This window comes from Chaetodon auriga, chromosome 1 (genome assembly GCF_051107435.1).
Source record: "Chaetodon auriga isolate fChaAug3 chromosome 1, fChaAug3.hap1, whole genome shotgun sequence".
Lineage (NCBI taxonomy): Eukaryota > Metazoa > Chordata > Actinopteri > Chaetodontiformes > Chaetodontidae > Chaetodon > Chaetodon auriga.
The window spans coordinates 14,430,550-14,458,382 of NC_135074.1; the positions used below are offsets into that span (position 1 = coordinate 14,430,550).

The 27,833-nt window shown below is 42.2% G+C and overlaps 2 protein-coding genes across 5 annotated transcripts in view; both read right to left on the reverse strand.

Moving 5' to 3' along the window:
- The window catches only part of ush2a (Usher syndrome 2A (autosomal recessive, mild)), a 188,615-nt gene extending 180,192 nt beyond the window's left edge, over positions 1-8,423 (reverse strand). The window contains exons 1-5 of the mRNA XM_076724631.1: positions 8,216-8,423; positions 6,887-7,678; positions 6,011-6,225; positions 5,574-5,792; positions 1,682-1,850 (exon numbers count right to left, since the gene is read on the reverse strand). Coding sequence (XP_076580746.1) covers positions 1,682-1,850; positions 5,574-5,792; positions 6,011-6,225; positions 6,887-7,510 — 1,227 coding nt within the window. The 5' untranslated portion in view covers positions 7,511-7,678; positions 8,216-8,423. The remainder of the gene's footprint in view (positions 1-1,681; positions 1,851-5,573; positions 5,793-6,010; positions 6,226-6,886; positions 7,679-8,215) is intronic.
- An 11,390-nt stretch (positions 8,424-19,813) lies between these two features.
- esrrga (estrogen-related receptor gamma a) overlaps positions 19,814-27,833 on the reverse strand; it is a 78,596-nt gene continuing 70,576 nt past the window's right edge. For all 4 annotated transcript variants that reach the window (XM_076724228.1, XM_076724238.1, XM_076724219.1 and 1 more), the window contains exon 9: positions 19,814-25,897. In XM_076724228.1, the coding sequence (XP_076580343.1) occupies positions 25,653-25,897 (245 nt within the window). In that variant the 3' untranslated portion in view covers positions 19,814-25,652. The remainder of the gene's footprint in view (positions 25,898-27,833) is intronic.

Sequence of the window (27,833 nt, forward strand, 5' to 3'; positions counted from 1 at the left end):
CATAGAGCTATAAATGCTGGGAGGTGCCATAAAAGAGGTTAACAAAATGCAATACGGCCTATGAAAATACATGCTGGGTCAAATAAAAATTTAGGCCAAAAGATTATACAGACAAAAAGCAAAAAACAACTTAAGTTACAAACACTTGTAGTGATTTGGCTCGTCACGGTGTCTGCTTTTCCTGCCCTACTAGCCCAGGTTTTATTCAGAGATGCTGAAAGAGAGAGACTGTCCAATGGAGTAATCTGTAAAATGATACTCTTCAACAGACCAGAAAAACACACACACACACACACACACACACACACACACACACACACACACACACACACACACACACACACACACACACACACACACACACACACACACACACACTCATTTGGGGCCTCAAGACTCTCTCCACTTCACCAGCTGCCATTTTAAAATGATCAGAGCTAATGAAAGCCTCTGTCTGTCCATGGCAGCCTTGTATTTCTAACTTTTGATGCCTTCTAAAATATCTAGTTTTTACTCTAGTAGTAAGTAAGGAAAGACAACACCACATAAGAGAATAAAGAAATTCTATTTTCCACACATCTGTGATTTCGTTTATTTGTACAATAACATAATATCACTGAACTATGGAATAAGAATATTTGATTATCGTCCTCACATGCTGATAATGAATATATCAAATTTTACCTGAAGGGTCTACAGCATACCAGAACAACCCCTGAACAGATAACAAAATACTACAGCATCCACAAAAATCGAAAAACAATCATGTATGTGTTTCATAAAGATGCACCGATTGCAATTTTCTTGGCTTATTCTGATGACCAATTTTTTGCAAGTCTGATCTGCTGATTCTGATTTTAGCAGAGTCAGATTTTCTGTCTTTCTATGAACTATATTTGACAGCATACACACACACACACACACACACATATGTCCATAATAAAAAAAACTGACTGTGAAGTAACTTTCACGTTTTCTCCAAAACTTCACCAGGTTACAGGACTTTCACTCTCTCTCATTCAAACAAATCTCAAAACAAAGTGCTCCAGGTTACTGGACTGAGCTTCTTTTGTATTGCAGTACATCTCACTTTACCCAACATGTTCCACTTTGCCAAAAGAAAACAGGTGCAACAGATCTATAGGACACCACATCATATGGTCGACTTGAACAACCTCCCTCTCTCTACTCTACTCTACTCTACTCTGTTTTCTGTGTGTGTGTGTGTGTGTGTGTGTGTGTGTGTGTGTGTGTGTGTGTGTGGATGGGCAAAGCCCCACCCTCAGTGAAACACACCATCAGGCAGCGGAGGAGAGGAGAGAAAGCTTTCAGAGAGCACAACTGTAAATGACAGATTCTCACAGCGAGCCGAAATGAACGAGTGCATCTAGAGTAGCTAAATAACATGAATAAAATATTTTCTTTCTTTCTTTTATGGGAGCTGGCGGTCCTGTTGGGGGATGGGTTGCATGTGTGTAAATTTGTCCGGCACAGAATCGGATACGTCTGACACTGATTGACCGGTCACCGGTCATGCCCGGTCAGACTGAACAGCCAAAGACACCCATGTTTTTGAAGAGCACACATGCTCACGTGCTCATGCCCCTCATAGTGACAGACTAAGGCATGTTTAATGAGACAGTCCCACCATCGGGATCCCAAAACCCTTGAGATTTGTTACCTGTAAAACAAGGTGTGTCCACCTCTCCAGTGTCAGCCTCCCCTCTGTTCTGAAGCTGACGGTCAGAGGAGTCTGACTGCTGGACTGACTGTACCGCAGGGTGACCGCCTGCTCTGACACCGTCACAGAAAAAAACAACTGCTCCCCTGAGCTCTTCTCCAGCAGCATCCTGAGGGAAAGACACACACACACACACACACAATACATAAAATAACCATTTCAGCAGCAAAAGACAGTCCAGACGGGTCGTTTGAATATTTGTCAGTGATAAGTTGTTATAACTTCACTCAGAAAACAGGAGCACCCATGGAGACGAGCGCCACTGCACGCAGTCCCTCATTCTGACATTTACACATGGAATATCAATATTTTACATGACTGCTAGCTTTCAGCTGCTACACAGGGTGCAGACACAGACACACACCCTCCACGTGTCATATTAACCACCATCACTGACATTTTATGGGAAATCATGGCTTTTATGAACCCAGAGCCGCATACCCTATAAATCACACATAGATGTACGTATGCATGAGGGAAAGACCCTATGTATGTTAGTCTGCACACGCATGTGTGCCGGTGGGAGAGACAAAACAGAAAGACAGACTGACCGCGTGAAGATGAAGACAGTCAGTGCAAGAAGAAAGTAAATATGACTGAGTTACTTATAAAAAGAAAAAAAAAAGAAGAATTGTGATTTTGTGGACTGAAAATGTTTTTTATGTGAAGTGTGTTAAATTTTGATATACATATACATAAGAAGGCTGATTTAATTCAGGGCTGCAACTAACCATTATTGCCATTATTGATTAATCTGCATATATTAATCATTTAGTTGATAAAATGTCCTTCATAGAGACCAAGTTAACTAAATTAAAGCGCAAAGATATTCAGTTTTCTATCATAGACGATTAAGAAAACCAGCAAATACAGACATTTGAACAAACTTTTCCATCCCTCTCTGAAAACAGCATGCATACTTCAACGATTAATGAAAAAAAACATGTATTGGCTCAAATGTTGCAGCACACCGTATTTGATATGTCATTAGGGTCGTAAGGTAAGGTGACAGTTGGGGAAAAGACAACTTGACAACTTTCAAATGAAGCACAATAATGATAATTATGATTCGTCCCTATAGGAAAAGTCCAGAGCATGCAACCAACCTGCAATAAAAGTCTATTTATAACAAGAAACCTAAAAACAACATAAACAGAACTTCATGATCAGTTTCTAGTTGTGACGCCATGTTATAGTAGATACCAGGGTTTGTAAGAACAGGTGGCTGGCTCTGTTCATTGTTCAGAGGAGGGGAGGGAAGTGAAATCACAGAGAGAGGGAGAGACAAAGAGAGAGGGGTGAGGAGAGATGGACAGAGGTGAGGATAGAGACCTCCTTTCATCTGGCTGCTTTGATGGCAGCCACGATCGTCTCTACAACAAAAGACTGATAGCCAACGACAGCAACAGAACGAGAGCAAGGGAGAGAGAGGGGGGAGAGATATTCCTTCCATTCAGATGCATTCAGCCATACAGGTGTCATGTTCGGCAGACCAAGACAACAAGACTTGTCTGTCATCCGAATCCCCAGACAGACAACTTCACAAACAAAATCACAGCATGAAACTTAAAGGAGAGATTTGATCCCTGTCTGATTCTCCTCCTTCGAGTTAAACTCAACTGACAGCAGCATTTAAACTTAACATCCAGTGAGTTCCTACAACACACATTCAACCTGTCTTTCTTCAGCCTTGTCACCACGGCGAAGTTAACATTTCCGTTCAGCACTCTGTCTAATACGTGAATGTTGACAGACTTTATCTCATGAAAGACCAACAAAACCGTGACAGCTTACTTTAAATGTTTGTTTAATCCACAAACATGAAATTATTTTCTCGCCGAGCCTTTCCTTGTTTGTCCACATACAGCCGACCATTTCTGATCATATCAAAAGACAGTCTAATGACATACCACTACATAACTTTACCACTAAAGTCATTTATAGTAGCTAATCTGTCAATTAATTACATTGATTTTACACATCAAAGTCTAGGTCTTGGAGAGGACCACTGAATATGTGAACAGTGTTGCATGAAGCCTTTTGAGTCTCCAGAGAGAGCTGTATGAAGTCTGATTCATGTCCTCAAGTGATGTCACTTGAGTCAGCGTCAGTTTGAATAAATCTGGTGTTGTGGAGTTAGAAAGAAGTGAGCTTGACCAGACCTCTGAGGTCCTGATCTCTGTTTGAAGCTACATTAGCCACTACTAGAAAAACACACCCAAATCTCTGACCAAACTGTCAGTGGTCAAGGTGCATTGTGGGTAATGTAGGCTCCAGAACGGTATCTCTGGTTCTGGTGCATCAAAAGCAATAAATACTCAACCAGCAAATACAAACCAAGACGTCACGTACATTTACTATTTTTAGTTCCTGGACAAAGCACCCCATGTTGTTCAAGCAATCTCCTTTCAATGTTGCTGTATGCTGGAGGAGATAGTGTTGCCAAGCAAAGCCAACTGATCTGTCTTTGTGTATGCATGCGCCTTGTGTGTACGTGTGTGATTGCAAGCTGATCTGAGTGTGTGTAACTCTCTACCATGCCAGCCCTGCCTGAAACATACCAGCACACTCTCATCCCCTATCTCTCACACACAACATGTCTAAGTAGGACATGACAGCCGGTTGCTGGTCAACATTTCCTGATGGTGAAACTGACCTGACCAGACCTGACCTGGTTGCTCCTTGTTATTAGATCAAAACCATAGAGCTTTCACTTTGTTTTTGATATTTGAAAATCAGATAATATATCCTGCATCATGGCAGCAGAGTGTTTCTAGCAACGAGCTACATTTCATCAGGGGCACAGGATAATTGGAGTACTCATACTGCACATCACATGTGACTCATACTTATGACTTCGGATGAAATGATAAACAGAAAATACTGTCCAGCATCAACCAAAGTTAGCCACAGTCTCCCACACTGGCAGTGACAATGCTCTAGAGAATTTGCAGCCTTCTAAGAGGACTAAATCTTAAGTGTGGATGCAATACATGAACTTATAATGCAAACTGAAGCCTTCAGCGTTAGCAAATCTTGTAAAAACACTAGACCACCAAATGTAACATTGAACTCAGTACGAAATTAACTAAACTTGTCAGTCCAGACCTTCCATTCATTATCTGTCCACCGGACATCCCTACCTACTGTCAACCTCTACAGGCAGGGGACTGTGTAGTTTTCACCTGGTCTGACTGCCTTTCCTTTGCAAATTGTTAACCTGCTTTTTTACTCTCAAAGAATTTTTTCTCTGGCCCCTGAGTCAGCTCCTGGGTACCTGATTTGTGATCCAGTGTTAAGGAGCACAGCTGAATGAGACGCAGCATATTTCCAAGCTGTCAGCTGGAGACCTACAACTGTTTGAGCTATCAGCCATTTCTCCATCCAGCACAGCGTTAACAAAGCTTGATAGATGTAACATGATGTTTTTATTGGTCTTACTGGCTGCGCCAAACAAAACTGGGAGACCCGATGTGTCTTTGCTCATGTTTCTCACTGAGGTCAGAATCTATCCATCAGTTAGATCTTCTGCTTTTCCCTGGCTAATATAGAATTTCACACAATTCTTGAAGCATTTCCAGTTGTGTGGTTACAGGCTGTGATGAATGACGTTTAGCAAAATCTGAGATCAACTTCAAAATTACTGAACTGTCATTCACACAGAAAAAACACCAACTGGCTGTCATTTACACTCATACACCTGGCCTTTGCTTCATTACACAGGAAATTAAATAAGAAAAAATAGGTCATTTAAAGGTACTTTTGTGTGCAGATATAAAGCAATGCACAGTGTATGTACTGTAAGCATACAAGTGACAAAAATGTAACTCACATCTCTTCAGGAGAGCTTGGTTTTATCCACAGTGCCAGGGTGAGGGACCCCAGCGCTCCTAGTTTCTGTGAGGGGGGAGAGACCAGACATCCATCCTGGACTGGCCGAAACAACATGCTACTGGATCCACCAGAAGCCCCCTCTGAACTGGCAGAGGTTCTGCTCTCTGTCTGAGCCCCAGGACGAACGTCGTTACTATCTTCAGTTACACAGTTACCCCTGGTGGAATAAAGTTTGGATCTGTCAACACTGTCTCTCAAAAGGACCATAAAAAGTGTTTTCTATCCATTTCAAATCAGTTTAGATCTATTATGGTGTCAGCAAAATTATTTTACAGTTTTTTGGAGGGTTTTTTTTGCATGGATTGAAAGGTCAGAGGTCATTTATAATGCAGCCATCTAAACACACTGTATAGCATTACTATGAATTTGATGTACCTGTGTGCAGGCAGCAGCAGTGGGGCATACGGAGGTGTGGAGGATCTATAGGGACACTCCTGGACACAGAAGGCCTGATAACATGTCATCAGCTCAGGCTGGGAGGCCGGTGACTGACAGTAGGCGCTCCGCTCCGGAACCCCACAGGTGGAACGAGCCGGAGAGGTGGACACGGGTTTGAAGGCAGCAATGTTCTCCATTCGTGGGAAATTTCCCTAAGAACCAAGACAATTTAAGAAGCATTATCAATCTATTTAACGTGGGGCTCTTGCTACTTTTGCATATCTGTGGCGGCAGCAGCCTAAGATGTTTGGATACAGTAATGTCATTTTTAGCAATTTGGAGAATCTAATTCAACACGCTATAAAATGAAGCAGCCGGTGGGTTGTTGGAAATGGTTATGATACAGCATATCTCATTTTGTGGCCAAATCTATGACCATCACACACACACTATATGCAACATTTACTAGGACTGGTGTTTTCAATAAAAAAATATATCAATAACAATAAAATAGACAAATTTGGGAATATTTGTTACATGAACTTTAACTCATTTGAAGCTTCCAGCAGGCCATTTTTACAGAAGATGCGCTGACATGTCACAGTAGAAAAAGCACAGGTGCAAATAAAAAAATGAATGATGGCTTTTTTTTCATTTGGCTGCGTCAGTATCAGGGACCTGGTATCGTGCTCACAGGCTCACTGTCACTATCATGGCTTACTGGGACATTCGAATAGGGCAGAGTCATCATTAATGTTAGTAGTAGTAATGCCTGTGATTTGAAGTCAAAATGTCTGCTGTGAAAAGGCCTATTTTGCCAATCATCAAATAATTCATATCCAACTCATCAACTGGCTTTAAAGCCACTCTTACCTGTGCTGAAGCAGCTTTTGGACACAGGCTGAAGAGGAGGAGAATTAACCAGAGGAAGATATGATGCCACCTCATCCCTTTCATAATGTTTTTCCCTCTCTTCACTTCTCCTTCAGTGATGTTTTTCAGGCGAAATGGCTGAGGAGAAACAGGCCAACTCTCCCTTGTCCCCATCCTTCCGTCTTGCTCGATTTCACCTTCTGTTTCTGCGGCTGACAGAATCCCAGAGACGTCCGTCTTGCTCTTGTGGCTTCCTTCCACAGGTTCCCTCCCACTTTTTAGGTCTGTTCTAACTTCCTTGTTGCATTTATTCCTAAAGTTACACGGCTCCTCTCTCCTTCCTCTATTCATCCTCTCCCCGCTGACTCCTCTCCCCCATGTTTGCCTCCTTCTTGTCATTTTCTCTCTCTTTGCTCCTCTCTCATCGTCTCTCTGTTCAATCCATCTCTGGCCTTTAACCCCACAAGATACCAGACCTGGATTCTCCAGGGGGTCCGGTGTGGTCCGAGGTTCTAGAATCTCAGACAGGGGTTCTGGAACATTTCCGGAGGCAAAGGGATGTTCAGGAACCTGGATTTCGTTCGGAAGCCTTCCAGCGGCGCTTGAATAAGTGATGACTGTCATGGTTTCATGGTTCCAGGGTTACAGGGGCATTTTTTACAGGCCAGTGGCCCTGGGGTGAGGCTACGAAGCTTAGCTCTCTGTTACACTGTCTCTGTCCCTCGCATACACACCCACACCCGCACACAAACCACAACCAAAGCCTTCACATGATAGGTAGGATTTCACAATCTAGAGAGGGAAAAGAGAGAAGGAGAGAAGGAAAGAGAGACGTGGTCAGACCAAAATCCAACATGAGACAAATCTGAGGAGAGTGAAATGCCATGCAGGCTATTCCCTAGCCAAAGCCCACACTATCATGTACAGCTTGATGGAGGCGCAGCTCAGCTGATACTGCTACATTGCTTTCCCCTTTTCTTCATTTTCCATTGAATTAAACATGCCCTTTTTTCCTCTGGCATCTGGCCTCCAGGTTTTTATCCAACTGAACGGGTTTTCACATAAGTTTGTTGGAAATTGAGGCTTAGGCCAAAGCTCTCTTCATTACAATACTTATCAGCTTCAATTTCACATTTTGACACACAAAAAGAGGCCAGCAGTGCAGTCTTCTCCGGTGTTCAATTACTTGGACCCTCTTGTCTGCGTCGCCCGTCACAAAACAGGAAAGCTCACGGTGTATCTAATAGCGGGTACTATCTGCCGTACAAATTTGTAAATCTATGCAGATATTGGAACATGCTAAAGTATCTGGCAGCTCCTCGTGGTTACCTGTCGTTGTGGATCCCCAGCACAAAGCTCTATCCCCATCACAAGTGCAGCGTCAGGACACATTCAACTTGTTGCTCTGGCACGAGTCGAGCAAAACAAGCTACCTGTATTTCTCCACACACCTGCCTGTCAGCGACAGCAGACGCCGCTCCAGCACAAAAAATAGTCCTTTCCAAACATGGCTTCACTTATCTTATCCGTCGTTCTAGTCCGCATTTCGACAGAAAAAAAAATGAATGACAGCACAAGTGAACTTAACAAAGCTCCTGTTTTTCCTCTCTGTCTTACCTCGCTCATTCAGAACATGCGGCACGCGGCGCTAAGGAGATTACCGCGAGGTGCCATCTGGCCAGCAGCGCTCGAGGCGGCAGGATATTGGGCACAAAGTAACGATGATGCGTCGTTACACTGTTGAGACCCAAGTAACGGAAACTTGAGAGCCCCGGGGGCGGCGTGGGAACGAACAGTGCGACATATCCGTTTTGTATCTGTTAAGGAATATTAAAGATTGTCCGTGACAGGAAGATATTAATATGCGACTTAAACAGCCTAATTACCCCCCTGGCTGGCTGGTAGTTACGCTGTACCCCCTCCTACGTGGGATGCGTCTGCGTTTCAGACAAGTGGCTCTCGAGGAACGCTTCTGCCGTCGCTAGGCAACCGTGATCCGCTCCGGACACAGAGCGCGTGGGGATGAAATCATTAGAGGGACCAAGAGTAAAAGGCGTTTATTTTTATTAAAATACTGCGTCACCGTTTGAGAGTGTAATACATCATGACATATGTAAAACAGAAAACATCACAAACATGGACCATGAGAAGGAGTTTTGTGCGGATAGAAATCATTCGTTCATGTCGAGGGAAGCACGTACAGTTCAGTAAGGCTATCAAAACACAGACAGCCTCTATCCACAAACTATACTGCTGGACACATATAACACGTTAGAGTGTTAAATGTAAATATGTTTTAATAACTCAACTTAAATCAAAGTAAAGTAATCAAACTAAAATTCAAACGCTTAATAGGCTTGATTTAGGCTGCATGGCTCTGGTTTATTTATCTTGTTTCATTTTCTTGACAGTGAGAAACATGAACCCTTTTTACCCCACAAAAAAAGGAATTAAATGGCATTAAAAGAAGCCAAAAACAGAGAGAAATTTACCCAAATATATATAACGCATCAAAAGACAAGTAGATGGAGATATATTAAAAATTACAATTAGACACACATCAGGTGTCAACAAAATATCATTTACCAGAGGGAGGATGTAGCAGCAGATCTGAAATCAGTCATCCCAGGCTCAGTATTTACTGCTGGCCCCTGTGCATAGCCTATAGTTTGTTAGCAGAATAAACTGGGTTAGCTCTGTATCTCCATGTGAAATGGAGCCACAGAAGTGAAGTGAAGGACGATTTTAAAGACGGCCCTTTAATTTGCAGGAATGCCAGAACGGGAGGCAAAGGAGCCGGGAAGGTGTCTTTCCCTGTCAGCAATTTCATGGCGGTCACCAGGGATGTACTGCTATGTGTGCCATTAATTGGTTCTTGGTAACAATTAACCATGAATTACTAATTACAGTTTGAGTCTGTGGTGAAGCCCTGTCTGCAAAAGTGACCAATCTATGTATTCTAAAGCTGTTTTGAATGAATCTGGTCTCTCATTTCTGTACTTCAGGCCTACAAACAGCCAATTTTAGGCAGTGTTCTAAATTGCATACTCACATATTTTCTGCATCCACAAGCAAAAATATAAACAATCCCATCAGCACACACACACAAACACACATACAGCAGAAGCAGTATACAGTAGTTTAGACTTGCACTGTGTGCTTAAGTGCTCTGCATTTAAATTGTGTAAACATTTCTACCAAAAAAAAAAAGACCCTCTCTTATATTTTTCCCAGCCGACAAGTTTTTACGTTATCATACTAATCGCGTTTGAACAGCTGCAATTTGCTTTGGTTGAACAAAGGCATTCTAACTAGGTTTTAATTAAGTGTTCCTAATGACCTTAAGGAGATTAGAGGTTCGCCTTCTAATCAATACCAGGCAGAGAGGAGCAAAGGGAGGGGAGAGGAGGAGAGGGGAGGTGGCTAGGGGCTAGGATAGAGGTAGGGAGGAAAGGAGTGGAGAGGGGGAAAAAGAGGGAAGGAGAGAAGAGGAAGTGGAAGGAGGAGAATCAAATTGAACGGATGGAGGAAGGAAGGAGAAAAAGGAAAGGAGAGGAATAAAACTCTGAACTTGATATTTGGATATTAAAATATCACATGAACAATTAAAAAATAAAAAAAATATGTCCTGGTGGCAGATATGTGAGTTACCGGCTGTCTTCAGTAAAGTGAGGCTGTATTTTTAATGCTGCACATCTAAACGAGCCAACACTCACATACAGAGCACGAGCATTTCTCCCAGAAAAGAGCTTCAAACCTCCTCTCTTAGCCACCCTCATCACATCGTCCTCCTCCTACCTCTTTCTTTTCCTCTGAGAGGGTGAAAATGACAGCACACCACTGTGTCAGATATGATCATCAAGAGCTTTGTTAGCCAAGAAGAGTTTCTCTTATCCTCTCCTCATAAGACATTTGCATAGATTTGCACAGAGTGTGTCCACATGACAGAGGATCTAGTCATACATTGATTGTACTAATTTATTCAGCTGGGCACATTCAATTCCAGAGATTGAAGTGCTATCACAGAAACGGGATTAAAACAGGATGACGATCGCACAATTAATATTGTCTCATTTTCTAAATTACGTATGTATGACTTATATTTGTCTAAATTGTGTTTGCTGGTCTAATAACATTAAGGGTAATAAGGTAAATGTAGGCTGTAAATGTACCGTCTCTCTGAGTCTCCAGAGCAGCATGAATATGTATAGGAACATCCGTGGCCTCGCTGCTGATTAGGAAAAGTGGAATAAATTGATGGCCGGGCTGTGTGTTTTTTAGCAAAATACAATATTAGGTTGTCCGTATGGAAATGTTAGACACACACACACACACACACTTACGCATACATATACAACTATTTTAGGCCCGATGCTTTCAAGAACAATTTTAACTCCTAATCAATAGCATAGTGGTTAGTGCAGGCTCATCATGAGGCTTCCTTCCTTTTTCAGTGTATATGTGCACATGTCTGTGTGCACAAATGTTAGCATGTATTCATAGTCACATGAACATGTAGCTTAAAGGCACATTGTGCAGGTTTCTTGCAAATAAAGAAAAGCACTGTTTGCATTCACTGTTTCACACCTTGAGCTCTAACAAACCCCACAGACACGTGGTGGCACATGGACGTGCTTGCTGGTGTGCAGGACCCAAACAAAACAGGGCTCACTTGTAAAAACTGCTCCATGGCACTGCTAGTGGTCAAAAACTCCACAAGGTAGCTTACCTTCAGATAACGACTTTTATTTGATTTATTTATTTTCGATGATTTAATTGCACAAACACCTCAGATGAGATCACTTTTCAGATACACATAGCTGTGAAATCCTTCATGGTCAGATTTGGCTTTAGTAGACCATCCTGGGGAAAAGACACAACAGGTTGATGCTCACTTGGAAAAGAGAGGCTGTGTGGGGGAAAAAAGTATGAAGAGAAGCTGTACCCTGCAAAATGTACATGTATTTTGGCTCTGGCTGCACAGGCTGTAGGCCCAGTAGAGCCACGATGCTAATAAAGAGAGCAGCACCATGGCTGAGAGCTGAAGCTGGTTTGGCAGTGCCTTAGGATGCAGCATCACAAAGGCTGCTAGATGCTGGCATCAAAACATTTCCAGCTGAGTAACTTCCCTCCAGTCTATAATGTTTTTTCACATGGCATTATGAGGGGGGATGAAAGGGGAATAGGCAGGATTGTTCTCATCAGCCTCTGTGGTCCGTCTTTCAACGTTAAAATACAGTAGTTGCATCAAATACCAGAAAGGCCACAGAAACGTGCTTAGTTGGCAACTATGCTGGTCTGACTGAGAAAGTACTCTGCTGTGCTGGTGTGACGTTTATTTAGGCGATCTCTTCCGTTTTCCTCTGGCACTTGTGTCATCCTGCTGTCCATACTCTATTTTGGTCACTTGTGTCCTCCACTCATGCACCTCTCTCGCACGTCCCACTCTCCACAGACACCACTCATTCGTCCCTTCATTCACTCCAGTCCCTTCTCCCCTCCCCATGCCCTCGATCCCTCTTACCGTCCTCCACCACCGCTCTTCTCTGAACGTCCTCTTCTTTCTTGTCCTTCTTTTATGCAGCATTTTCTATAAATAGATATATATATTTTAATCCATGTTCATCATTTATCCTCCTTGGCTCTAAATGAAATGCACCACAAACTAGATATAAAAACAATTTGGCTTTTCCAAGGCTTTTTAGATTTTATACCCTTAAGTCACAGGGTCCATATTGTGTGTGTGTGTGTGTGTGTGTGTGTGTGTGTGTGTGTGTGTGTGTGTGTTGTGTACGTTTTCTGCCCCCTATTGGGGTTGAGGCCAGTGACACCCTCAGGGCTGTGCTGTCCAATCCCCTCCATGCTGCGTTTCTATAGGATTGAATTAACCTCCTGCCTCTCTTGACAATGCACATACACATAACCATCCAGCCTCACTCACTCAGTCATACACACACACACACACACACACACACACACACACACACACACACACACACACACACACACACACAAACACACCCTTTGTCTAAGCCAATCACCTTTCCCCTGTCAAGGCTATATTATTAGCTTCAGGCACTTCAGCAACTATTATCACTTAGATTCACCCATGAGAATCAACCTGCTAAATGTTTATTTAGTAGGTTATATCACAGAATAAATTGCACATCGCTGGCTGCGTAGGCACAACAACAGCTGTGGTATTAAAAGTTTTGCTGGCTCTAAAACTTGCTGCTGCATTGATTGATTTCTGACCATGAGAGGGCAGAATGTAGCGGAAAACAAAAACAGTTGCCTTCAGCGTTTCTTCATTCACTTGTAAGTTTGGATTTACTGCTTTGAGTTGGAAAAAATTACTATGTCCTTTTAAGTCATTTTACCACTTTGGATGTCAATACTAAATAAATACTTTGTTTTGCTTTATGAGCATGGCTTGATTTCAAATCTGTCATTAAGCCGAGGGTAAACTGAATTTTTCACCATGTTTACATAGGTTTAGATACGGGCATGTAATCACAGCATTTCTATTCTATTTTATTACAATGTTACAACTTACAGTATTTCTATTTCTATTCTATATTATTCATATATTCGGGCCTCTTCCTGTGCACTATGTATATGGATGAATGACATTAAACAAAGTTGACTTTAATTAATTCCAGGCTAAAAAGCAGTGTATCACTGTGTCCTGAATCAGTACAATTCTGCATCACTGCAGCAAGGCTGATAAAAAAGAAAGTCTGCTCTGGTGGTTGGTCTGCGATAGGACACCAACTCAACAGTGAGATACATTTCACATCCATTCACTGCCCCAATCTCCAAACCTTTACACCTTTTCTGCCTTGTTAAATAAAAGACACACTGCTTCCTGCATTGGCTCTGAAAGTTGACACTGGGTGTAAATTGTGCGCCACAGAACAGACTCCAGGCTGCAGACTGTAGTATGTTGGATTTTAGGCAAATGTTAGACTGTGTGCCTAATTTAAAGATAATTTTTTAATAAACTTTATTGATTGACCCAGGGATAGTGAAACACAGCATCAGAGTAATACTTGTGTTTAGACTGTAGGCTGTTGGGACTATATGAGTTTGCCAGTGTACAGTGTGAATGCGTTACAGGTGTAATACTACTGTGTTTCATTGTTTTACTAGTACTAATCTGTTTCTTTACTCTGATACATGGCCTTAAATAAAAATGTAGTCTGACTTCAGAATTTAATCTAATGTTTATAAAACTGCATACTTTTTCAGGACTTAATGTCGGAGCTTTCTCCTGCCTCTGGACACACTGTAAACAGAGACGAGCTTGTGAATTTGTTTGTACTTTAAATACAGACGTGTGTGTTGTTAACATACATATCAGCCCTGGTTCGGTCTACTTGGTTTTTTGAGGAAAAGTGGCAGCTGCATATCAAACCTTCCAGCTATCTATTGGCCACTAGTGGGTGATTTTAAGTGCCACTAATTCACTGGCCAGTGACACATCAGACTATTTATTAAAGTACACTAACTTAATGAATGGCCCATAGAATGGAGAGTTAACACATTTACTGTCCTAAGAGAGAGATAGAAAGCAATGGACACAGAAAGAGGAAGGGACGGGGGAGAGAGAGAGGACAGAGTGAGAATAAATGGCCCATCGTATAGAGTTAAGACGCTAAAAGTGCAAATAGACAGCTGACCCTCTTATAGCTCGCACATGCAGCTCAAAGCCTGTGGCCACCTAAGCCACTTTACACCCTGTGAGATAGAGGGATGGGGGAACAGAATGGGACCAGGGAGCGGAGAGGATGGAGAATGGGATGACACAGGAGGATGGGATGTTTGAGGAATGGAAATAGGCGAGAGATGGAAGTGAGGCAAGTGAACGAAGGTGATTTATAGTTATAGTGAAAAAGATGAATGACAAAACAGAATGAAGGATCAGAGAATGAATGAGAGAGACACAAAGAGTGAAAGAGGGGGAGAACACGGAAGAAGTAAATCACCGAAGGTTTGCACAGAGGAGAGGCTGTAAATTACCCGCAGAGTGGTCTGCTAGTTAGCATGTAAGCTAAGTAGGCCATATGCGATTTGATGGAGAGAGGGTCAATGGAGAGCACGGGGCAAGGAGAGAAGACAGGGGAAAGAAAAACAAAGCAGGGGAGACAAACAGGAAAAATGGGGGAGAAAAACAGTTCGTGATGTATTATGAAAGTCATTAGAGCATCTTGGACTCACAATTATGTTACTGTGCTTTATCTATAAATTATATTTTTTTATTTTTTCCGTTTATTAAACACCAATAAATATGTCATATATTTCCTGTGTGTTATTCTCCATCTGTGTCTGCATTTGTGCACCAGTTCATTTGTCACTGTGCACTGTGTTACTCTGCTTATCTAGTATGTGTGTGTGTGTGTGTGTGTGTGTGTGTGTCAGGGGAGCTAGATGCTGTGAAAGGCCATTACCACCGTGAGTCCATGTCACTAGGCCTGTGAAACCCAAGGGAACCCCACCACTGATACAAGGGGATATGGGGATAAGACACACATACTCACATGCACACACACACTCATATGCGTGCGCGCACACACTCACACACACACACACACACACACACACACTCACACACACACACACACACACACACCCAAAGGCACATAGAAATTTAGACACATACAAATAGAGCTTACAAATGACCACAAGTGGACTCCACAATATTGTAAAATTATAAATCACACATGTCAAAATGAACACACAACCACCATTTACACACACACAGACACACTTAGATATAAATATATATATACGTACACACACACACAAGGGGGGTTAAACAGCCCCAAAACAGGCCTTTGAAACACCATCAGTGTGAAGCTGCCACACATTAGCACTTTACAGGTCAGAGCGCCTAAAACAGACATGGTCACCCTTGGAGACTGACCCTGTTTGGCACCATATTAGGAGGAGAAAATCACATCCAGACTTTCTCCCAAACCCAATAAGAACTGCTCTGAAATGAAATCAGAGTCCAGTCTGAGGTCTGAATGAAGCAGCCGCTTTGTGTAACTGTGTTATGTATATGTTCCACATTTAAAAAAAAAAAAAAAAAAATCACAGATTTCTGAATAAAATGACGGTCTCTTCCCCCAGGAGTAGAAAGGAGCTTTTGCCTTTCAAAAAACATTAAAAAAAAAATGCAGGAAGTATTGCATTGCATAATCGTCGCTCTGGTTTTCTTCACGTCAGATAATTCTCCCTGTGACAAAAGAGAGGTAATCAGTACAAACAAGAGCACCTCCAAACACCTCAGTCAGTGCTTTCCTTTTTTGTCTTTTGTTCTTAAATTCATTCTTTAAATTTATTCAACATATTGTTAATTTAGGAGTGACAGTGGCTCCACTGTCTCTTACCAGCTACTGCTAATGGTCCACATAGCAGCTCAGACTGTCACAATGAACATTTCAAAGTCAGACAATTTAGATGTCGACGTATGAGGAAACCTGACATCACACATGGCAGGAAACCATGACAAAACGCACAGAAACAGTATTATATAGATGTGAACATGTAAATGAAAGGACGGTAGTCAGCCATGGCCACTGTGACAAACACTGTCACTCTTTTTATTTTCCATGCTGTGCATCATGCTCTCAGGGACAGCAGACAGTCTGACTCTGCTAACTTTCAACAAGCTGCTCTTTTTTTTGTTTTGTTTTTTTTAAATTACGTCCTTCCTTCTCTGGCTGGTTGGCCTTAGTCTCAATGAATCTATGAGGGCTGGTTCTTCAACTCCATGTTTGTCCTGCACACGATGTTATTGTAAACTTTCTGAAAACATCATCTGCATCTCTCTAACCTCTGTTTGTTCATGTCCCATCAGTGTATGAGCGTTGGAGCGGTGTACCTTTCTCTCTCTCTAATCCTAGTTTCTTCTTCTCTGCTATTTTCACTCAGGCTTCTCTGTGCTGCACCATCGGTCGTCCTGGGACCTCTCTCTCTCCCCCCCCCCCCCCCCCGGCTCTTCATTCCAGATGTTTTGGATCTGGATCTTGGTCCTCCAGGAGATCCAGCCTCTCCTGTTGTCTCTCTCTCTCTTTGTGTGTGTTTGTTTCTTGTCCCATACCTGTGTGGATGATGTGCTTGAGTTTTGCCTCTTGTGTGTTTGTCCGGTCTGTCCTCTTTCCAGGTCTCCATGGTGGACAGATGGCCGTGTGGCTCAGGTGTTATCTGTCTGGCGGCACCTAGAAGTAACCTGACGTCCTACTGGATGCATATTCTTCATATATGTTTGCAGTCTGTCTCTAATTTTGTCATCCTGTTTGAGTGATTTTATTATGTTGATCTATTCTGTACACACACACACACACACACACACACACACATCTATTGCATATCTATACATCCTGCGTGAGGGATCCCTCTTGTTTTTCTTCCTGAGGTTTCTTCCATTTTTCAACCATGTTTAAGGATTTTTTTTGGGAAGTTTTCCCTTATCTGAACGGAGGATCTGAGGACGGCGATCATATGCTGTTCACATTGTACATCCTCTTGAGGAATATTTGTGCCATTGGGTTATATAAACTATGACTAATAAAGTTATGTAAGTTCAGGTCCAAAACTGAAAGATTCCTCGTCGTTTACTTCAGGAGCCCGTGCGTGACATGTTAATGAGGGAAGGCACACTTTGTCCATCAAATCACAAACCTCTCTTGTTACTGAATTTTCTTTCAAAGTGTACCTCATTTATACTGAATGAATGTAATGGAGGCGTTTGAAGAGAAAAGGACCTTATCCTTTGGATTTGGATTCATTAAGTTGTGGAAATATTGGTAACATTCAACACTTCATATCTGCGAGGCAGCTTCTACGATGTCTAGACTAATGGTGCCATTAGGTGTTATGGGAAGCTATAACTGTGTGTCATTGGTATAACAGTGAAACTTTATGCATGTAAATGTTGAATGAAATGGGGCCGAAAAATTAACCCTGCGGGACCCCCCAAATAATGTGCGCTATGGATGAATTGCCTGTGGTGACTGGAAATGCCTCATCAGACGACTGAGTTTTACACCACTGAAAAAGCCAGCTCATCACAATTATCAACAGCGATGGGTCAGGGTTATATCCTGGTTTTAGCGTTTAACAGTCACAATAAGCTGTGCCATTTATTGGCCAGTTACACTGAGTAGAGTAGAATAAACCTGTGGTGAGTTTTATTTTCTGGGATACAAAAGAGATGCAGCCAATAGAGAAATATTCCAAGAGGACAATATGAGAGAAAAGAGGAGATAGCAGAGGAGTAAGATAAAGGGACGAAAGATGCTCAGAGAGAGACAGAGATAGATGGAGAGATGTAGATGAAGCCAGAAGGTGGAGGAGGAGAAGAGAGGAGTTAAGTTGGCCATTAGCGATGCGGCGTGTGGAGCCCATTCTTACATGCGTTCCACAAGGTTAACGATAAGAGCCCCTGAGCAGCTGAAATGCTCAAGTAGCTTTTATCGTATCATAATAATGAATCAAAGATAAAATAAAATAAATGAACTCCAAAAAGCAAGCAAGTAAAAGAGAGCGTATGTGCAGAGGGCCGGGTGACCAGGCAGCAACCCAAATCGAAAAGAGAGAGAGAAACAAGAGAGAGGGAATAAAAATCTCGCTCTCTTTCAGATAATATCTTCTTATGTCATCTGGTTGAAAAATATTTGCCTGCGGGTCAGGGCTCCCCCTGTTAGAAAAAGGCTTCTTAAAATGCTTCACGGCTCTCTGCTACATTAAATATCTGGCCTCTGCATCCCATTTACTGCTGCTGGCTATTAGGGGGAGAGAGAGAGAGAGAGAGAGAGAGAGAGAGAGAGAGAGAAATAAGGAAGCATGTGAGGTGTCGACAGCGAGGAGGAATAGAGAAGAAAAAAAGGGGGCATGAAGGGTTGTCTGAAAACAAAAAAACAGAAGTTAGAATAATAAAGGAGAGCAGAGGCTGATAGTTTAAAACACAGAGGTTAAAGGATCAGAGAGGAAAAAAAGGATGTAAAGCCTCAGTTCATTTGTTTTCTAGTCATGTTTGTTGACGTATTTTAACGATCTCTTCTTTTTAATATTGTACACAGTACGTCTGTGTGTGTGTGTGTGTATGTGGTGTGTGTATTGTGCCCTTGGCAAGAGCAAGAGCAACTGGCAATTCAGAATGGACAGTAGTCAGCCACCCACCAGAGCAAGCACCTACAGCTCTAGTGCCCTTTAGCAAGTCACTGTAATCCACTATAAAGAGCTGAACACTTCCACAGATCTCTGGTTGTGTTGACCTTCTCTGTAGTGCAAAGATGTGTTTGTTACCTCCAGTTTGAAGGTGGAGTTTGAAGTTTTGGTGCTGGGATGGGACAGCCGGTTTCATCTGCACACCGGTCGGGTCGCTCGGGTTGCGGTTAGGTGTCGTTGCTCCGTGCTGCGGGACGGTTGCGGTCCCCCTGTTTAATTTCCCTCCCGTGCTCCTGACCTTGTACGTGCTGTCCCAACTGCTATCAATCATGTTTGTCCTCTAGCTGCTTGAACGGAGTGAATTCTCACTCACTCATTTTGGGACTGACATTGTGGCACCAGGTGTGCCTCAGGTAACACTGAGTACCACAACTTACACCAGCTGATGTGAGGTGGGCACGCAGTCTATAAGGAGCAGGTGTGAAACCTAAAACTAAATCAATGCTCCATCACGAAAGGAGTTTCTGGATTGTTGTGAGCTCGAAGAGGACGTTCTGACAGAAATCAGCTGTGTGTGATAACACTGAGGGCTTATTGTTTCAGGTACCAGAGACATCGGCTGCCACCAAAGAAGTCCACTTTGAATAATAATGATAACAGTGAAACAGGATTTTACAACTCTGCAGGGTTATAACGGCTGCTGTAGGCTGCGATGATCGTCAGGAAAAGAGCAGAAAGGCGACATTGAAGTAATCTAAGCATGTTTGCATTTATTTGATTGGCCAAGGCCTTGTTGCACGATGTGTTACTGTGTTCAAGCAGTCGAGCCACTTTCACACAACTTTTTTACAGGACAAACCGGACACGAGCAGGTACTCTCTGTGAACCATCCTCTAAATGATGCAGCTATTGTGTGGTGCCACCTTAAAAGAAAACACACACGTCACTGGAAACAACAAAATGTGTGTTAAAAAAAAAAACAAAATCAGAGCCAAAAGACAGGTGTCAAAACTGGAAGCCTGGTTTTAATTGATATTGCTCTACTGTAATAATCCTGAAAGGCATAGTCTGGAGTAACACATGTAATGTTTCAACCCATAGTAGTTTAAGTTACAGAATCATAGGTCTCTCTTTTTGCATTGAACAATATATACAATGTGAAATAAATACATTTACACAAATGGACATTATTGTTGGAGCACACTTGTATGATACACATCACAAAAATATACAGGTTATTGTTTTTTTTTTTGTTTTTTTTTTCCATTTACTGATGTGAAGCACATCTAAAATCTACAGACATGTTTTTAATAACACTACAAGGTCTTGTCTCGTACACAACTCTTCTCCACCACACAAGGGTCCTTTTCTCTTTAAATAAGCTTTGTATCCAAATGTGACGTATTTCTCTCTCCCTTAAATACTTTCTTCACGTTCGCAAATCGAGACCGCAGGGTTAGCTGCAGTACAAGTGGCAGTTAACATTTGGGGCTTAAATACAACTAAGTGACTCAACGCTGCAGAGCTGTAGATAGACACAGTTTGGCCTTAGCAGGTTTCAGGGGCAGCCACGGTACATGGACCATCCTGCTCTGTCGCTATGCTTAAATTACTTGCTTCCTGGCTAAACTATTGGTACACAGAGTATTCGCAGCTAATGAGTCTAAGTTCCAGATGAGGGCGATAACATGGTGCCCAAAGTGCAACCAGGTCAAACTCTTTCTATCCCTGGCTCTGCAAAAACCCAGATAGTCCTTCTTCCGACGCTCCTCCTAGAAAATACCAGTTTGGTTTGTTGTCATTTTATGTGGTTTTTAAACACTAACTGCAAGGTCATCTTTATAGCTACAACAGCATTTGGATGTACAACCCAACACAAACTAGTGCAACTCTTGTCTCGTCGTTGTACGGTCATTAACATATTGCTTTTTAACTAGAAACACAAATCGTTTAAGGGAAATCACTGCTGTCTTGGACATACAAATCATATGTTGGCTATGAGCAGCAAGTCAATCGAAAACCTGTGAAAGACTCACACAGTCTCCCTCCGGATTTTAGCTGGTGGGTTCGCTCGTTTTTAGTCATCTGAAATAACAGCTTTCATTCAGCGACTCCAGTGACCAGCTCACCATGACCGTCATTTTCAGTTCATTACTTAATTGACACTGATAATTTGACATTCAAATAAATTCTACAAAATCAGTATTTGCCACCAGCAGAAATGTACCTTCATGTTAAAACATGACTGTCAGCCCAAATCCAGCTCAGCCTCAATCACCTCAGGGAGCCGTGTGGCGTCTTTCATCGTGCTGAACGGATCAGAAGTACACAGGACGGCTTTAACAACTGACAAAAACATAAAAACAGCAAAAGAAGAGAAACAATAAGTAAGAAAAGAGCACCTTTCTTCCATCAGTTGTGTGTAGATTAATGTACAGCAGATGAAGAGAAGCACCGTCACTGACAACGACGGCGTTTGATGCTACAATTAAAACAGGAAGTTAAACTCCGTCATTGGGGACTCCACTTACAAACATCTTTTATGAAATAATTAGTATGTATATTTCCTCTCTAAAAACATTACGTGTTGATGTTTAAGACCTTTGATGAGTCCTAATTTCTTGGAATTTAAGCTATCTGTAGCGCAGAATCCAGAAATCTACAAATGTGTACAAAGAGGTACAATGAGTGTAATAACTGGGGCCAAAAGCAGAAGAGAAAGGAGAAACGGCAAGTGCAAACTAAACAAGTCGAGCTTTTTCTGTAATATTTCCCATCAACTCATAAAGTCCCAACCTTTGCCTGTCCCATCACGTTTTACTCTTTGTTGTAAAACAATATATTTCCTGGAAATGAGCTGAAAAACAGGACACAACAAAAAAAAAAAAAAGGGGGGGGGGGGGTCTCATCTTCATATTTTTTGACGATAATGACTGAGCCGAGCTGAATGGAAGGCAGTTATGTACAGCGAGTTTATCAAAAGAGTCACCTACAGTTCTGAATTACTCAAATGTCCTTTTCATTTCTTGTTATTTAAACCTAAAGATATACAGTATATTGTTTACTCTACAGGAAAAGTTACACAAATGATCCCTTTTTAAATACTTGTATGGTGTTTCTTCATTTAGATACTAAATATTTAATTATTTATGTATAGTTTGGTAAAGATGAATACTGTAATTTGATCTCGGTGGTCTAGTTAAGTTCCTAGAAGAAGAGCCTTATATCCGGTTCGGTTCATTGGGAGAGAATCCAGTACCCAGACCCCCAGCGGACTGATCCGACAGACAGACAACATGGCCTCTACTCTACTCTGTGTTGTCTAAAGAAGAAGCACACGGCACAAGAACGGGAATCACCACAAGAAAGAGTACACAGCAATGCCTCAGAGGACTCAACAGAGGAGGGACAAACAGAAAGAGGACTTCAAAACAGAAGCAGATAAAACCAAAGAAACAAGGTTTTTTCTTGGTAGAAAAAACAGCGAACATGAAACACACATCGAGGCTGAACTAGATTTTTTTCTTTTTTTTTCTCAATTTTGTTTCCAATAAAATGTCTTATGTTAGAATTATAATCTGTATAATTTACAATATACAATGTTTAAGAAGGCTGAGAAAATACCCCTTACTAATAATACTGATGTTTGATACAGAGCGCGTGATGTTAGAGATCGACTACACTTAAACTGCAGCACTCCTCAACTGTGACACGTTGCCATCTTACATTAGATTACACCTTCATCTAGATTACACATTTTGGCATTCTTATTCGGCTTTAGAAATTAAATAAAGTCATACAAAAAACAATAAAACAAAAACAATCCCTCGACAGTCTTCGCCTGTTAAAGCTGAAATCAACGGAAAACGTCAGACAGCTTCCTGTTAGCGCGGCTTTCCATTTGTGGCCCCGAAAAAACAGGCCTTTTTTTTATGTTGACATTAAAAAAAGTCCTATAAAAAATGACCACTTAAGTCTGTGTGGTTGTGGGTTTAATTAATTATTTAAATTCACATTTTCCAAAAATGGTACTTGATGAGACCTCTGCATGTCTACTTAAAATACATGTTATGCTGTAGATTTACACTGAATCAAAAGACTACCTGTTATTCATTTGATCAGTTTGGATTGTACTTGGTGTGACTGTTGGCTTTCACCATTACAACATATAACACTTCCTTTAAATCAAAGAGCCTAAAAACGAGCAGTCGAACAGCAGGCTAACATGAAACTGTCATGTTTTATTTCATTCGGCTGATGTTTTGTTTCTGCATTTCGCACCGTTTCGCTCAGAGCACAGATCCGATGGTCCCTGCACTCAGCCGTACGCGGCTGGACCAACACGCACCTCAAGGACAGAAACCGTGCATCGCCGCATTACAGTTGATTTCAAACAGAGCGCTGTCTTTTATTCTAATCGACTCAAAGTGACGGCAGAACGAGCCCGGTCACCAGAGAAGGTGCAGACGGCAGAACCGTGTGATGACTGCGAACTGGATGTTGGATATTTCAGCTGCTTGTGATACTTGTGCAACCCTCCAAACAGCGTTGACGTGACGGCAGCATCAACACCTCGTGGTCCTTATTAGTTCCTGTGTAACGGTCTCTAACAAAGGAAATACTGACTGTTATCTAATAGCTTATGGCAAGTTACACAGAGAGAAAGAGAGGCTACAAACTCTCCTCGAATCCCCTTCCTCTCTCCCAAATTTAAGACTGGCACATTATGTTAATATTGCAGACTTAGTCCATATGCACAAACCCCTCCTTTAAAAACCACTATTGCTCAGAGTTTTCTAAGATAAACGCTGATTTGTTAATACATTATTATGTGTTATATTTATATATATATGATAATTGCTGAAAGTGGTCAAGCTGATAGAAAAAAGGAAAGACATATTGATTGATTCAGTTTTAAGAAGACAATATTAATAACAAAAACAAAGCCGTGTTATATGTCATATACAGGATGACAGTTATTTACAACCCTAATACTGGTATCATCGCTAAGATTATTTTCAAGATAGAAATAAAGAAAAAAAATAAGGAGTTTGAAAGCAACAATAGTTGTTCTTCAGTCAGTTTTGTCAGCACACCTTTCTTTCTGGTTTGTATTGCGTTGAGAGACTGAAACTCCCTCGTCACTCCCTGAATGAGTCACAAAAATATCTCCGTACTGACGCACGAGATGAGCTGGAAACTGTGAATGCAACGGAGGGGGAGCAATGACGTGACACTCTGCAGTTTTTGGAGTTTGGGTAATGAGCATGGGCTGGACTATTCTTCGTGGCACATGGACAGACTGAAATCTCTACTGACTTGCGCGCGGAGAGCTACAAACCTGGACCACCGAGCGGCCGAAAACATTTCAAACACGCGTTCGATCACATGAGGAGTGTTTCATCGCAGAGAATGTGGGCTGAGCCTACACCTACCGGCCGGACCGGCAGGGATCCATTCTTGACAGCACAGATCGAGTCTTATTTAGATTTGTTAGTACGTTTTTTTTGTTTTTTTTTTACTGGGAAACTCTGCCAATCAATCTCACCTCAAGTGGTTTGAATATTTGAAAGTGTTTTCAGCCACGTCAAGTGTGCAAACACTACGTGAATACTGACGGGTTTGGGAGGCCAGGGGTCGCTGGGCCCCAACAAATACAACAAATAGCAAAGCTGAAGTTGAAACTGGGGTCATTGGAAACCAGGAGCTGAATTTAGGGAGAACCAGAGAGTTTTTTACAGCAGTGGTTTCCAATCCTGGTCCTTCAATCTCTGCTGGTTTTCAAAAGAACCAGAAACACTTTAGAGAAAACCAGCAGTGCTCCTGAGGTCCAGCATTGAAAGCCACTGCTGGGTCAAACAGAAACAGTTTTGGGTAATGACAGTAAAGTTTGCTGGCATCCTCTGAATGGATGAGCTCCATTCTTTGGCAGGGACAATCTCCTCTTCTTTTCTTTCTGTCCATCCATCCAAATTTCATTGTACATGTAATCTGACAACAAACGTCATTAATACTTCTTCAGTGTTCATTTTTTTCCCCACTCGTCTTCTTCTTGAACACTTAAAAAACTCTGTTGGGGGAAATGGGGGAAGGACAAGGAGACATGAGTGCAGTCTTACAGTCTCTCAGGACTAAAATGAAGAGTTTTCAGTTTCTTTTAAACGTGTCCTCATTTAAGTTTGTCATTAATAACATCTTAATCGTTATTAAGTCGTCAATGTTCGGAGCCACCGTGGTAACTGGTAAGTGATTGTTAATAGTTTTAAAAGGAAATATCGTCTTCCCTTGGTAACAGGGGGGTCATGTCAGTCTATCTGCATCTTCCCCAAAACAAAAGGTCCAGCGAGCGCCCTTTTGTCAAAGACGGTGGCGGTTCAGGGGTTCAGGTAAGACGTTTAGGTTACTTGTTAATTCATAGGGGGACGTGTCAGCAGACATACTTCAGGGACATATCTCTGTGTTTGTGTGTGTGTGTGTGTCAGTGTGTGTGCGTGTAAAAGAGCAAGAGGTCATTCAAAGTGAGAGTTTGAGTTGGAGCTCAGGTGGTCCAGACCGGTGTCTAGCTGTCCTTCCGTCTACTCTTCTGTCCTCAGACCTTGGCTTCCAGCAGCTCCAGGAAGAGTTTGTGCATTGGGACTTTGCCGTCCTGCTTGATGCTGTAGAAGTGTTGCACGGCCTTGGTGGAGGTCTGGCGGAGCAGGGGGAGGGTCATGAGCAGCTTGCCCGTCCGGCGGGGGTCCTCCTGGTGCTGGGAAGCCTCGTAGTCCTGCAGGGCCTCGTGGAGCACATCCTGGAGCTTCTGCACTGCATCCACATCTTCAATGTGCATGGAATCTGCAGAGGGAGGGAAAAAACACATGACTGATACTCAAATATGAAAAAAAAAAGATATTTCATTCGACATTTTACGATATTTTCCATATCCAGTGCATACAAATCTTCTATGTAAAAGGGAAACAGGGGTTTATGGTTTATTTGTTATTAACAGAACATGAAGCAACTGGACGATGAATTTATACGAATGACAAAAGAAACTGTTCAAAGAAGCTTCAGCCTCCTCGTGTGCACTGAACTCCTTGACTGACTGAAATGCTTGTGTTCTGCATTTTCCAGCAACAAAGGCAGGCAGGTTTTACAGTGTAGGAAGCTCCCACAACGCTCTCAGATAACGTTTACGACAGTATGTGTCTTTGTCGGTGCCTGTGCCCCCTCTGCCCGCTGTGTTACTGCTCAGCGCTGCAAAGGGAAGAGCTACTAAAGGTTCAATCCCAAATCCAAACAGGCTCAGCACAGCTACTGCAAGCCACGACTCAGGGTCGGGAGTTCTTAATGATGAAGTGAAAAATCATTTCAAGGAATTTTAAAAAAGTGCAAAATGCTTCCCTACATTTGCATTTGAATATACAGCAGTGAAAAACACCAGAGGGTTTTAGGGCGGACCAAGGAGAATTTAGCAAAATTTCCTCAACTTTAAAAGTACAATTATGAATGAAACTCCCTGTACTTCAAAATCCCAATGTGCTCTGTAACGTAGATTCAAAAACCCACAATGTCGAGCTGAAAACTAAATCCAGGAGTGGGGCTTTAAATGCAGGGGCTGCTCCCATCTCTGTCTTCAAAGTGTGGATCTGTGGGTGTGATGAATGGACAGACAACGAGACAGGTGGGTGGAGAAAAAAGAGACGGACTTGTAGAATGATGGAGAGATGCAGGAACACCTGAGAGTCTGTGTGTGTGTGTATGTGTGTGCGTGTGTGTGTGTGCGCATAAGTATTTGGCTGCACACATCTGTAATCTCTCTCTGAGCTGGCATGCAAGGTGTGTTTCGGCATATGTGGCAGAAAAGGCCGAGAACGTCCCTCAATGATAATGCTCCATATTGCCCCGTAGGGAAGCAAAGTCTTAATGTGAGCTGGCCTTTAGCTCCCAACCTCCGATCAATGTCGCCGATCAATGGCTACATGCATGTTAAATAATAATCACAAGGCGACTATTGATAGGCCACCACACCCCAACACCCACACTTACACTTACACACACACACACACACACACACACACACACACACACACACACACAAACCATAAGAGACCTATAAGTGCATTTATAAAAATAAACAAATGTTAAGGTATTTCACGTTTAGACACACATGCACACACAAGCTGGTGTATTCACACAGTGTCGTCTGCATGGAGCTCTCAAACAATACCGTGTGTGTGTCTGCAGGTAGGTGAAGAAGGTGTAACATGTCAGTGGTAAAGACACAGCAGCTTTTGTTGGGACCTTTTATCACCAAGCCACTTGTCATTTGACTGTCTTCGCTATCTCTTTTAGGGTCGTTGTGTGTTTGATAGCAACATGTCAAAACAACAGAGGTGTAAATATTAAACACTCTCAAATTCTTCTATGAGTTTCTGAAATTTTCAATGTTTCCGTGGGAAAATGGCGATGTGCGTGCGTGTGTGTGTGTGTGTGTTTGGTTCAATGTAACTGCTGGGTTCAAGTGAAACATCTCGCACGTGTATATAGAAACAGAAGCTCCCATCACCGACATGCACAGAAAACTGAATGTACACATGCACACACTGCCAAACCTCGGCAAAGAAAGTATCAACTTACACACGTGTGAAAATCATAACCAGCAGACGAATTGTGTGAGCACAGCTGTATACACTGCCACAGACGTGCACACACACACACACACACACACACGAACACAATCAAATACGCCGTGTTGGATCTATAGAGTAATGCATATATCAGTATGCAG